The following is a 14,940-nucleotide window of genomic DNA, read 5'->3' as shown; positions in this document are numbered from 1 at the left end:
ATTTACAGATTTGATTAATATATTTACAGATATGATCCTGTTTAATCATTTATGAATTTATTACATCACATTCAAAATATCGACGTTCTAATTAGCAAATTGTTTAACTGATTATTTTTCGTAGGTGATTCTGTGCAATTTTCAGATACTAATAGAGAAAATATCATTTGAGTAACCTTGACAAAAATACTATACATATACTATATATGAAATTGATCTTTAGATGAAAAACAATTTTTAAATTTTTTCTTTTTCGCATAAATGGAGGATTTTCTGAAATGGAGTTAGACAATTGGCTAATTAGAGCGTAAAGTCAATTAAAATTAAAACTTAAAACTGTTATTTTCAAAAACAAATATTACATGTTTTGTAATGATTAATTATTATTATTTAAATAGTGCTTATTATTAGATCAATTGCACTAGACTATTTTTTTACTTTTCAAAATTATAAATTTTTTAAATTACATCCTCTAAAGATTGCTTTGTATTGAAATATTTTTTTTTTGTTAATTGTATTGATGAATATTCTTATTATGATCGATACGAAAACTGGACATTTCAAAAGTGCACGTTTAACTGGGGTGTAGCTAGTTGGCTGAGTTCGGCATTTGTCTTTGTCTTTAATAGTTATGAATGTTGCATGGCAAGTTTTGTTTGTTTTAAAAGGCCGCAAAAAAAAAAGTATATAAATATAAGGATTAAAATACATGAATCCCATGCCGGACTCAGTCGTAACAAATAATACGAACGGTATAACCGTGGTTATCAGTCATATCATTGCCCACAGATGGACGTAATCAAGATCTGGATATCAGTAGAGTTGGTATACGCATAATGGAAGAATTGGTAAAACCGTTAAATGAAGTACAGATTGATGATACCGAATTTGCTTGTCTGAAAGCCATTGTTTTCTTTGATCCAAGTATGTTCTTTTATTTATTTATTTATTTTAAGAGATATTGATTGATAATTAAAATTTTTATATTTTATTACAGACGCTAAAGGGTTAAGTGAACCGGCTAGAATAAAACATTTACGTTATCAAATCCAAATAAATCTTGAAGATTATATAAGTGATCGTCAATATGATAGCCGTGGTCGATTCGGAGAAATATTGTTAACATTGCCGGCATTACAGTCAATATCATGGCAAATGATTGAACAAATACAATTTGTAAGGTTATTTGGTGTTGCGCATATCGACAGTTTGTTGCAAGAAATGCTATTAGGTGGCGCATCTGCTGAATTAAATGGCGCAACAACGCCCTTACCGATATCAAATCCACCTGGCAGTTATGTAAGTAGCAATGAAAGTCCTAGTAGTCCATTAACACCAGCAAACACAGGACCTCTTAGTCCTCAGGATCATATGTTAAGTGCCGGTAGTCCTGTTATGATTTTACGCGATTTAACTTCTATTACTTCACATGATGATAATACTGTCGCGGGGTTTCGACTTTTTAAACAGGAGCCTAGTTTAGAAACTGAAACAACTTTTTGACTAGATAACGAACAATTACGAATTATTTTAACTAAATAGAAATTTTTTTGCTTTAAGCTGTTGATTTAGAAAAAATAAATTAACCTTTAAGAAATTTCGTAATACAATTTTTTATAAATTGTGATGGATAAATTTTCCAATATTATTATTATTGTATTATATTTCTAAAAATTATTTTCTGTATAAAGAGAGTTGAACGTTAAAGTTTATCGGAACAGCATTGATTGCCAATTAGTTGATCTGAACGCAGTCATTGTATGTCATTTGGAATTGCATCACTTTTTTTTGCCACGCTTGCGTCTAAAGGTTCGATTTCTGCCCCATTTAGTGGGAAGAAAGTATCAATTCCCTGTTCTAAAAGTATGAACTAAATAAAACTCCACATGCGCTTAATTTCGTTAAACAATGCTAGTACCTGAACGTTTCCGTGACTGACCTGCTGGGAGGTTCTATAGCCAATTACACACATGTATTTAAATGTCATACTTTCTTCCTTAGATGTGTAGTATACCATTTTATTCTAATAAATATATTTTTTCTTGTATTGCCCTGGTGGAAATTTTTCGGACTTTTGTCTGAAAAAGTCTTTAGAATTCTAGAACTGAGTTTTTCAGACAAAAGTCCGAAAAGTTTCCACCAGGGTGATTTTTCTATAGTTCCATTACTCGGCCATAACCTAAACACTTTTAACTATAAATTCTCTTCGTACAGAAATTTTGTCAAATGTGACAGGAAAAATTCATTTCATTGCGGATAAATTCAAGTACGTTAACAAATGATTATTACTATAAAAAAATATATTTGCTATTCAAAACCATCAACGATATTATTTTTTTCATCCAGTTATTAAAATGAAAATTAATAAAATTAAAATTTTCTAGTTATGAAAATAATATAAATCAACAGCTCAAAGTTAAAAAATATCTATAAATATATTAATATAATAATATAAAAATCTAAAATTAATAATAAATTCTCGAATTGCCTTTATAAAAAAAAATCACATCGTATTATATACGATCAGTGATAATATAAGTGATAATTAAAAAAAACGATTAATATTTATACGATTAAAAAAACGTTTGATAAAAAAAAGGTGCCTTAAATACGTTTAATTTTTTTACAAATATGTATAGTAAGTAATAAGTAATACGTCATTAAACTAATTAAAAACCAGTAAAATACATATATTATAATGTTAGTAAGGATAAATAAAAATAATCTTCATACATGTTATGTATATTTTATTACTTAAGGTAAAAGATCAAATATTCGTAATATATTTATAAGTATATATGCAAATATATGGAGTGATCGGGTAGCAGTCCCGATTCGGGTATTAAGCCTTCTACCTTATAGGCAAATAATTGAAAATATTTAAATAGAAAAAAAATAAATTGTACAGTTAAAAGATTATTTTTATTTAAAAGCTCGCCAATAAATATTATATGCTGATAAGATATATTAAATTATCAAAATGACAATCGATATTATACATATATATTTATATACAATTATATACAATTATATACAATTATATACAAATCATCGAGTCAATCACACCTAGTGCTCAAACCCTTGCTCAATATTAACTTTAGTGTTTTCATTATTAATGATTAATAATAAATAAATATATAGGTATATATAATGTAAGTCTACTCAATTGACTCATAGCAATACAATAGTTTTTTTCTCTCAAATTTATTTATAAAAAATACACGGTAGGCGTGAATGCCATACTGTATGGTATCGAAAATTTTTATACATTGTAGAATTGTATGCATAGATGATTCGGTCATTGCGGGAATAGTAATATGCGCGATAGTTGTCGCGGGCACCACAATGTCAGTATGGCCGTCAGGCCCATACTGTGTTGCCATATCCACAATTCTTCTGGCAGACAAACCTAGACTAATGACATCTATATAGTTTTGGCGGTAATACGATAGTATACATTGATTGACACGCCAAAAATTATGGCGGGAAAAACTAGTAGCATTGTGCCCTCGGCATTGTAGTATGGGTCTCAGGGCCATGCTGTTTCGCCGTGCCTGCTATGCATACGTGCGAGCAATACAATAGCTCCAGTACTATACAGTATAGTAAATAACGCCATACTTCTGGGACTCGTTACAATACTGTCTTGGAATATTTCACATTAGTGTTGCCGAAATCGAAGCAACTATTTGATTTTTCACAATTTAATAGAATCGACTGAAGACAATCATGGCGATTAATCGTTTCTAAACAATCGATTTTTTTCGAAAAAAAAAAAAAAAAACGATTTTTTCTCTCCCAATTTTATAGTTGCAAAATTGATAGCTTAACAATCGATTGTGTAAAATCGATTTTATAATTTTTTGTTCAACATAAAAAAACGAATATGGATCCAAAATCATAAATTAAAAATGCATGTCTGCTATAAAAAAAAATTATATTAATATTTACTTTATATGAAAGTCGATTATTTCAAAGTATCTTTTAAGTTGTACAATCGCTTTAATAAAAATCGATTATTTTTTAATTTTTCAAATAGCGTAAAATTTTGATCTATAAAATTATAAATTGCCTATCCCTGATTAAAAGAACCGATTCGAAACGATTTGCAATATTAAATGGTCATAAAAAGAGTGATTCAAATGTATTCAAAGTATTCAAAAGCATTACAAAGTATTTAAAATTTTTTTTTCTAATCGTTTCTTTTAATAAGGAATCTAACTTTAATCATTTCGTTTAAGTTGTTTATCATTTGTTTAGCTGTATTAGTCAAAAAAATTTTATAATGTTTGAGTTAATGACTTTGAAAACCCAATTTTTTCTTCAATTAATTTTACAAAAAATCAATGTTTAAAAATCGTTTTCAAAAAAAAGAATCGATTTTTTTCAATTTATCGAAAGGCCTACAATTGGTTAAAAAAAATCGATAATCGAAACGAAAACATCGATTGTTCGAAAATATGGTGTTGAACGCCATGTATTTCTTACCGTGTAAGCTATTGTTATTAATTTAATAATTGTTAACAGTAAATTAATGTTAAATTTAATAATACGGTGTATTTATACAACAAATCTCATAATTTTTTTTTAAATCTGATTAATGCGTTTACATTTTCCGAGTCCGATTTCGTTACGTGTAGAATCTGTAAAACAGAATGGTATACGGTTAACGTAAAAATTTAAGTAACGTCGATATATTTCTAACTGATTGTAATAATAACCGGGATATTCATAATCAAAAGATGAATAAATCATAATATGTTAATTCAAAATCAATATGTAGGGCTAATTGCAATAATTTGTTTAATAAAATCATGTTTAATAAAAAAAAAAAAAAAAAAAAAAAACAAGGCATAATATGTGATACGATATGTGTTGAGTATGTACAGAATAAATGAGAATGTTTTTTTTTATTTAATAATTAATTCATTAATAAATGGTGCCTTGATAATTTTTAGATTTTACAAAACTATTGTAATTATGTTTATTGTATTATTTTTCCCTAAATATATTATTTTGTAATATATACACATATCTGTGCACGTATATAATTAAAATAATATTAGTAGGAATTAATTATAAATTTATATTTATATTTAAATGTAAAGAATAATTTTATAAAAAATATTTTAATAATACATTCCATTAGTTGATATGCTGTAAATATTTTTTTGTTTTTTAGATCGTTTTAATATTAATTAATGTGTTTAAAAAATTTGCGTAATAAAAAATATTTTATAAAATATAAGTTGATAATTAATTGAACAATATACTGAACTTATATTGTAATCTGTTATTGATAAGATTGTTAATTACAAAATTGTATTTAAAAAAAATTTGTTTTGATACTTTAAGTTTTAGATATCATAATGCAATTCAATTTAAATTAAAAGATACCATTATTTTTAATAATAGGACTTTATATGGTTCATACGTAAATACAATATGGTGCATATATGAACATCTATTCATATTTTAATTATAGATGCAGTTGATATATGACCTCTCAGTGATTTATAGATGAAAAAAAAATGAAATAAAAAAGTTTTATTGCTTATATATGATTCATATATAAAATAAAATTCATCAAATATAACTTATAATTTACTGTAATTTATATGAAACGAATATGATCTAAACAAATCGTGATTTTTTATAATAATAATATTTAACCTAAATAAATTTATTTTAAGTACTTTGTAGACTCGTCTCAGAGAAGAAATGAACTTCGAAAATTACTCCTACTACTGATTATTTCTAAACTTCGCATATATAAAACCAAGTGGGGGGGGGGGTTAATACATAGAACATCCAGAGTGGGAATAAAAACCAAAAACTCCCGAGGATCACTCCTCCTGGGACAATGTTATAAAGTCTTCCTCAAGAGTAAAGCGCCGTCGGGAATTGTCGGATATTTTCGGTTTGTAGTGTTAATGTGTAGTAACGACATGGGATACTCATTTACTGAGTGTGGGAATAAAAACCGAACGCGACTAACTCTGTGGGAGAACTTTATACATAAATATTAGACTAAGCTAAAAAAATCGACTATTTTTTTATTTATTTTTTTTTTTAAGTATATCGAAAATATTATTAAAAATTTCAATCAGACCTATTTTGTAGAGCATTCAATTTCCTTTTAGATATGAATCTAAGTCGATTTCGTTATAAGTTATGAGACAAAAATCCGCTCATTAAAAAAAATAAAAAATTGCGATGATAGACCTCTTAATATAAATATTAAGGGCTCCAATTTTCACAATAATTTTTTTTTTGTCATTCCAAATAATTTTTTCGATATACTTAAAAAAAAAAAATAATCGATTTTTTTGGCCCAGTCTAATACATATATTTATGATATGCAGTGACGATTTGACGTGAGTCAAATGTAACTCGTGATTTACAATTAGGCCTCTGATTTATATTCGCCCTCTTTCTGAGTAAATTTCGTAACTGCAAAATTATAATTTTTTCGGAAATCGGTCAAGAAATCTATTCTGTTACACGTGCATTAATGAAAATATTAAAATTCAAGTGTCTCAAACATTCCGTTATAATTATTAAAATTTGAAGCTTTTTTTACGCAATAGCAGTACTAAAGAATGTTTTTCACTCATAATTTTAATTATGAAAAAAATGTAGTTACGAGGTTTTCCCAGAAAGGGGACGGTATGTGATCTATAAAAGCATAACTTTGTCCTTACTTTTTATAAATAAAATTATTTTGTTCGATTTTTAGATTGATCATGTATCAAATAAAATGTTTATGCTACATGAATCAGATGTAATTTTTCGGATTAATGACAACAGATAATTATGGTTTGCTTTATACGTACAAAAATTTTTATCTGACTCCGATATAATTAGTTCCCTGAAATTGTGCAATATGCGAAACAGATACAACCATATATGAATCACATACAATGCTTTACCATTTTAACTCTTGATTAAAATATAATTTTATGATTTACGTATGAATCATATAAGAGGTAAAATTTATACAGTAATTTTATATGAATCCGATATAGTTGATAGAATTTAGTAGTAAAAATCATATGTACGAGATATGAACCAGACAATTTAACATTAAATTTTTTTTTTACTCTGAATGTGCTCAATAGAAAAAATACAAAACATAATGCTAAGAAAAATATTGATCAATATTAATCATATATTTAGTAATAATTATATTTTTATAATTAATGTACATTAAAGTTATTGTCAGAGATTTACGTCTTACAGTTTTTGTTACACAATTTATGAAGTATGTAACTTTTCTCTATAATAGACTAACGAATTATAAATCTCAAATTATTGTTATTAAAAAAATAAATGAAAAAACAAATTAATAAATAATTATATCAATAAATTGAACAAATATGAAACTATTAAAACTTAAAAGTTAGTCGTCAGGGAAATGCGCCAAATAAATATGTTACTATTTTCTGTACATATCAATCAGTTTATTAAACTCTATAGAGTTGACAATAATTCATTCATCTAATTGATATATTTTGTATACAAGATTATTTAAATAAAATAAATGTATTTAATAAAAGTAAATAATAATAATTGTTTTTAAAATCACAATATGAATACATAAATTCGTAAAATTAAAATAATTAGTTTAAAACTAGAGACTTTAATTAATTGTTGCTTAATGTTTTTTTTTTAAATCTTGTTTACAATTATTTTGTGTTTGAATTTCTTTATACCAATTGTATATAATTTATATTTGTTATTTAATTACTATAAAAATCATGATTGTATTCGTTAAATAAAGGGATATTGTATTTTAATTAATTAAACTAATTTTTTACTATTAAATTACTCTTAATTGATTAGAAATATTATTTTACATTATTAATTGCTATTGATTTAATAACAAAATAATTAATTAATAAATTATAACTAATATTAATCGGCTTCGAATTCATTACGTTTACGTTTCTTCATAAGATTAGCAACCATTTCCGATTTTTCAATATTGCCACTACCTTGTTTTAACCATTCTATCAAAACAGTACGTGCTTTACGGCCAGCTACAAGCAAATTATGCTCTAGCATGGGCAATGGAGTATCTAACGTTGGCTTTGCATAAGGATTTTCAATTGAATCCATAAGAGATCTTAGTCGTATCTTAAATGCCTAATAAAGTTAATTTATGAATAGAAATAATTACAATAATATTACAATTTTTCAAGTAATTAATGAAAATTTGAGACAAATGACCCAGTCACTAGTACACTTTCTGTCATTAGTGCCTGCCCCCTCCCCTGTCTGGTTTGGATTTTAGAGTTTGAAGGGCCAGCCATTAATGACAATGAGTGTGGGCAAAGAAGAAAATAGTAGCAATTATAGTTTCGTATAGCAATGCATCACTTCGAATATACGAAGAAAACTTACCATCAAATTTATAGTACTAGTTCTGTAAAACGTGATCCACTAGCGCTAGATCAGACTTTTTACAGTGCTCACTATGAAATGTTGTATTCAAGTTTACTAGATAACTATATATTTTGTAGGAACCACTATAAAAAGTCCCATTGGCGCTTGTTGCTTTAGCTTTATAAGGTAGTTCTATCGATACCACGAGTGTCAAATGTGTGCTTTGTGTAATTTAACTTCCGTAGTATTTATATTTGGCAACGCCGCGTAAAAGCAAATGAGATAGAAGTATGCTTACAGCAACTCTATTTCAAAATACGAGATCATGCTCAAAAATCGATTGCTTTATTTAATAATATAACTGTATTAAAAAAAATCGGTCTGTCGGTTGACCCTGTGGGCCAGCCCCAAAACTTCCCGCCCATTTCGAGCTCCTTGGGCTCGAAAATACTTTTGTATGCCTATGTTTTCGAAAGAAAACGTTTTTTACTATTTTTTCTTTAACGATATCTCTCGAACGAATAAACCGATTGAGACGTTAAAGGTAGCAATCGACGCGTTTTATTGATTTCTTCAACTGATCAGATTTTGAAATTGATTCATCTAGTCGTTTTTGAGAAATTTCTAAAATACTAAAAAAAAAATTTTTTTTTAATTCTTTCGTTAACGGTTTCTCTTGAACGAATGAACCGATTTTGATTGTTGAGGCGGCATTCGACGCGGCTTACAAAGTTTTAGAGCTGATTAGATTTTGAAATTAATCCATCGAGCGAATTAAAAGTTATTAAAAAAAAACATTTTTGAAAAAATTTTATTGTTGAAATATCTGATTTAAAATAAATTCAGTAAAAATTATTTGAGAAAATTATTAAATTCATTTATAAATTCTGTTGTAACACTTTTAAACTCTTTTTTTAATAATTATTTAACAAATTAATGATGATTAATAACGATTAACTTTATAATTTATAGCAAATATAATTTAATTTATAGAATTTACTAAAAAATAAATTAATTAATTAAATTAATAAACATTGAATAAATTAATTGTCACTTGTATCTGGTAGCTTTCTAGCACGAAGTATTGATGCCATCTGTATTGAAACAAATTTTAATTAATGATTAAAATAATTTTACAACTAATTATTATAACTATATGCTATATTTATTATTATTTTACATGGTACTGACAGACACGGTACTAACAGTTTCATTTTAAATAACAACTGTAATTATTTGGTTAATTTAATATTTTGTTCAAAAAAAAATTAATAGCTAATGACGTTTATCAATACCACGGTATCGACAAGACAATTTATAACATATCTTTTTAAAAGTTAAGTTCTAACATGACACGAGCTCTTGGCACTTTTTCATCAACTTAGTGTTTGTAAATATTACTCAGAGATGACGTACTTTCAAGATAGTTTACTAGACGTTTCATAAATCTCAAGGAACATAGCGTTCGAGTCACACAAATTCAAATTCACAAATTCGTTAAAATTTAAAGACAAAAGTTATTGAACCGGAATTCAATGTTAACTTAATACATTAAACAGAAAGTGTACCAATTTTTTCCAGTTGGATCATAAACATTAGAATTTATGAGGTGATTAGTTTAAATCATTTCTTGCGACAAAAGAAATTAACAATTTATAGGTAACTTCTAGAAACGGACATGACACGGAACTGACATTCAAGTGACATATTGTAAGTTTTCTCTGAGTGGCAAGTTATATAATAGAAAAAAATGTCGAAATATGTTCATCACTATCCAACTAACACAAAAATTTCATTAATTGATTATTAATTAATGACCTGTGAGAAAAAACAATACAGAACATTGAATATCACAGTTTAAGTTAGAATGGAATCACCCATATATAATAAAGATATCTATCGGTATAGTATAATTCATATCACTTGCATTGAAACTAAAAATTTTAATGTTTGTTTTGCCGGTCGAAACAAGTCAATGTTAGACCAATGCGACTTAACAGTCAGAAACTTATCAGTTTTTTCCCTATTAGAGAAGTCATCTTTTTTCTTGTTAAATTACTTAAATATGAATACTTAAAATACAACATTATGTTTTTATCACACTACTGGGCAGAAATTAAACTGTTTTAACTAGCTCCGGTCATTAAAACTGCCAATGTAACTCTCTAAACATGAATTACCGAAAATAAGTGAATATTACACTTATTCACGTTTAGAGAGTAGGCAATATGAAAAATATCGTGCACGGGATAAAACACGATTTCAGAATTCTAGTGATGTCAGCCCTCGCTTTCGGCTCAAACAGGCAACTTCGCTCTCGTCTGAAATCGTCTTTTTTACTCTCCTACATTATGTAGTATATTTTATTGCTATATTTTGCTCAACTTGCTCATACCTTGATCAAAATTACTATTTTAAATATAAAAGAGTTTTATTTTTACATGAATCAATTTTTTAATGTCATGGCTAGAGCAAATATAATAACTGGGCCATTTACCTAATAAATTATAAAAAAAAAAAAAAAATAGAAATGAATGAATAATTAAAATACTTACTAATAATAAATTATCTTTTATTTTTTCACTTTCGCGACTATTAAATTGTGTTATAAGCATGCCTAATTCATAATAATGTAGATTCCATTGGCTTAATTTAACTGCGCATGGACCAGCATCTACTATGTCTCTTGAAAAAATAATTATTTAATAATTTAAATACCAACAAAATAGCACAGTTAGATAAAGGCTGAAAATATTTGCACTTTAACATGTATTTGAAATATTATGATTTATTAATAATAAACAAAATTTTTTAAGCGCGTCATATCTAGCCCAAATTCAATTATTTGGTGAGAGCTTACAAAATACTGGAATCACGTTTACATCGAGTAGAGGTAATGTTAGAGGCAATCTATTGGTTATGTGCGCATACATATGCTACTATAGAAATATAAGTGTGTATTGTGTATACGTATATCCCCAAGAAGTGCATGTATACATCTCACACTAACAGTTTAATAGTATTAGTATTTTCATACACACGGCCAATAACTATTACATAGTTGATTAATGAAATGTTATAAATTTTTTATTGTTACGACAATTAGCCTAGAATCTATTGCCATCTAACTGTATTCCATATACTGATATCTTTCCAATTTAGAAAAGCTTGTTGTAATTTTACTTTTTTGATTTTGTGTCTAATGTTTTAAAATAGTATTTCTGTATGACTTTATAATTTATATAAGAAATATACAATGGTTGAAATAGTTATTATTATTATTTAGATTTGATGTGCACAACATACATATTTTATATATTATTCTTTGTATCTTGTACTTTTAATGGCCGCAAAAAGTTTTGACTTCATAGCCAAATAAATCTAATTAATGGTCTAAATTAATCAATTTTAATATCTATTGCAATCAGTCTGCTCGTTTCAAAATTGTAGCATGTTTCTATACTGACACAAATCTGAATCTAATGCAGTGTGAGTACGCTCGGGAGTTTGAGAAACTAACAAGCGAAAAGATAGCCAAAGATCCTGGACTGTAATAAGTTAAAAAACCTTGTTTTTTTCTTCTACCGGCAGTAACAAAGCACAAGACAGAACATCAAGAAGGATACAAGTACGAGAGTAAAAAGCAGGAAATAAATCATAGTCAATTTCCAGAATAAGAAAAATAATTTAATCCATTCTAAGTATTAGGTGTACAAAAAAGTTCTACCCGTTTTTCAAAGATGGAGTTATCTAACAGCTATTTATAGGTTAGCTATGAATACGTATATGTACATGCACAGCTGTTTGTACTCTTTAAATTCATCAAACTTTTAATATATTAATCTTCGATATATATATATTTTTTTATTAAGTTAAAAATGGAAGTAAGTAATGAGCATATCCGCCATTGTCTTTTATATGAATTTCATCAAGGAAAAAGTGCTGCTGAAGTTCAAAGAATAATCTGTGCAACTTATGGTGACAGTGTTATTGATGACAGTACTTGTCGAAGATGGTTTCGGAAATTCACAAACGGAGATTTTAATTTAAATGATAAACCACGCTCTGGAAGACCTTCAACAATCAGTGACGAGAAATTGGAAGAATTACTGAATCAAGATTCTGCACAAACACAACAAGAACTTGCGAAAAAGTTAAACGTTACTCAACAAGCTATTTCTGAAAGATTACATGCTTTAGGTAAGATTCAAAAAGAAGGAAAATGGGTACCTCATGAATTAACTCCAGAACAACGAGAGAGACGAGTTGACACCTGCCTGTCGTTGCTTTCACGACATAAAAAAAAAAGTTTTTTGTGGAAACTTGTAACAGGGGACGAAAAGTGGGTTTACTATGAGAATCCTAAACGTCGAAAACATTGGGTAGACCCAGGACAACCAACGACATCAACACCAAAACGTAATGTTTTTGGGAAAAAAATATTGCTTTGTATTTGGTGGGATGAGTGGAGCGTGCTATATTATGAGTTACTCAAACCAGGAGAAACCGTTACTGGAGAACGCTACAGTTGTCAATTAACAATTAAGTGATACTGCAGCATGATAACGCCAGGCCTTATAGAAGTTCAATCGTCCACCACACTATAAATGATTTACAGTGGGAAGTTTTACCGCACCCGGCGTATTCACCAGACCTTGCACCGTGTGATTTTCACCTATTCCGTTCATTGCAAAATTACCTGGCTGACAAACACTTACAAAATGAAAACGAAATGCAAAAAACAATAGATGATTTCATTTCGACAAAAGATCAAGCCTTTTATCGCCGTGGGATCCATCAGTTGCCTGAGCGTTGGCAAAGGGTAGTAGATGCTGATGGTGGTTATTTTGATTAAAATTTGTATTTTATTTAAAATTTTTAAATATATTTTTTTTTGACAAAAAACGGGTAGAACTTTTTTGTACACCTAATATATATCTATATATTAGTTGATTGAAATTATTTTAAACCATTTCAAACCATTTTTCTTAATCAGAGTAAGATTTCAAAACGTCAACGTTTGTTAAAAAACTTAATTTTGAAAATATCAGACAGAATAATCATTACCCCTAGTTTTTTGCAATATTGAAAGTTGCAAATATTAAGAAATTGTGTGATTTTTAGAAAAAAGTTAGTTGTAAGTAAAATAAAATTTGTAGAACATGCGCTAAGAGATGTTTATGTGCAATTTTTTAAAGTTTTCATTTATAAGTATTTATTTGCTTATTTAAAAGAAATAAATTTTTTTAATGTCTGTTACTTTCATTATCATAGTTTTTTTAAAATGCTGAAAATAACCGATATTACAAAATTCGTTTTCTTTTAAATGAAAAAATTAATTACTGGCGGAAAGAAGTGATTGAAAAGGCGTCTGAAGATGTTTTAGAAATCTTTGGTACACATATATTTGGCTGTTTATTTTAATGATATGTAATTTGTTAATTAAAACTTACAAACTGTCTGATCTCTGTTTTACTTTAAGCATGAAATTTGTATCATATTCGGTAAATTAAAAATTTTCAAGTTAATAAATCAAAATTGTGTTTATTTTAATAGAAAACAAATCAGTTACCAATTAAATTATACTAATTAAAAAAAAATGTTAATTAAATAACTTACCTCCAACCTTCTTTATAATATTTAGGTATTTCAACACTAACAATAGGTCTTCGTCTAGAATGTAATGATGATGCTAACCAAAATGGAAATTCTAATTTCGTTCCCGGTTTTAAATCCGGTGCTTCTGATGTTATATCCAAGAAACCTAAATAAAATTTAACAATTTAAAAATTCAAGTACTACTAATTAGTAAATTTTAAATAATTGTAAAAAAAATAAAAAAAGATTATTTACCTAAACGTGGCAAATTAAGTTCAACTTTACACTGGATTCTTTCCTCCGTTGCCAATATGTCATTTATTGAGAAATAATTTGGATAGTAGCTTTGCGCAAATGACATGATAATAAAAAATTTAGTAAATTTCTATAGTAAACTACAGTAATTATAATTAAGATTAAAAATAAATTAATTATAATTAAGATTAACAATTAATTACACAATGTGTACTTTTTCCCGGTAAAAAAATACTTGTATAACCTCTGAAAATTATTTCAAATAACAAAGACAGGTTGAACAATTTGTTATTGTTGTTAAAATACGTTACAATATGTAAAAATGTCTACTTACGCCATCTAAATAATTTCATCTTCTTAACAAATAATTACCGACTGATAAATGTCTTTTTTATCAATGAGTGTGAATGTAGCAGACATCAGACAAATTTAAAATTATAAATACAGGAAATAATTAATAATATAAAATTTATAAAAAATGCACATTTAAAAAATTTGAAATTCATAAGTGCATTTTTTTTTATTTTGTTTTTTAAATTATTTACTCTATTTATTTGTAATTTAAAATTTGTCTGACGCCTGCACCTGTGCGAATTTAGCGCCTCATCTAAGGATTCGCAAAATCAAAATGACCTTAATCGATAGGTCTACGTTAGGTTTGTATAGGTCTACCGAAATTTTCGTTAGGTTCCCTATAGT

The 14,940-nt window shown here is 27.2% G+C and overlaps 2 protein-coding genes across 8 annotated transcripts in view; one reads left to right on the top strand and one right to left on the bottom strand.

Moving 5' to 3' along the window:
- Positions 1-3,786, top strand: part of LOC103568419 (hepatocyte nuclear factor 4-gamma) — a 51,591-nt gene extending 47,805 nt beyond the window's left edge. For 6 of the 7 annotated variants that reach the window (XM_008545269.3, XM_008545268.3, XM_053739120.1 and 3 more), the window contains 2 exons: positions 772-924; positions 998-3,786. In XM_008545269.3, coding sequence (XP_008543491.1) covers positions 772-924; positions 998-1,503 — 659 coding nt within the window. In that variant the 3' untranslated portion in view covers positions 1,504-3,786. The remainder of the gene's footprint in view (positions 1-771; positions 925-997) is intronic. The other variant, XM_008545270.3, reaches the window with a different exon arrangement.
- Positions 3,787-5,419: 1,633 nt separating this feature from the next.
- Positions 5,420-14,521, bottom strand: LOC103568417 (DNA replication complex GINS protein PSF3). The gene is made up of 4 exons (XM_008545265.3): positions 14,242-14,521; positions 14,008-14,152; positions 10,944-11,073; positions 5,420-8,148 (listed from the first exon to the last, which is right to left on the bottom strand). The coding sequence occupies exons 1-4, from the start codon at positions 14,345-14,347 to the stop codon at positions 7,918-7,920; spliced, it is 612 nt and encodes a 203-aa protein (XP_008543487.1). The 5' UTR covers positions 14,348-14,521; the 3' UTR covers positions 5,420-7,917.
- Between the last annotated feature and the right edge of the window lie 419 nt (positions 14,522-14,940).

This window comes from Microplitis demolitor, chromosome 1 (genome assembly GCF_026212275.2).
Source record: "Microplitis demolitor isolate Queensland-Clemson2020A chromosome 1, iyMicDemo2.1a, whole genome shotgun sequence".
Lineage (NCBI taxonomy): Eukaryota > Metazoa > Arthropoda > Insecta > Hymenoptera > Braconidae > Microplitis > Microplitis demolitor.
This window is presented reverse-complemented; position numbering and strand designations above follow the sequence as displayed.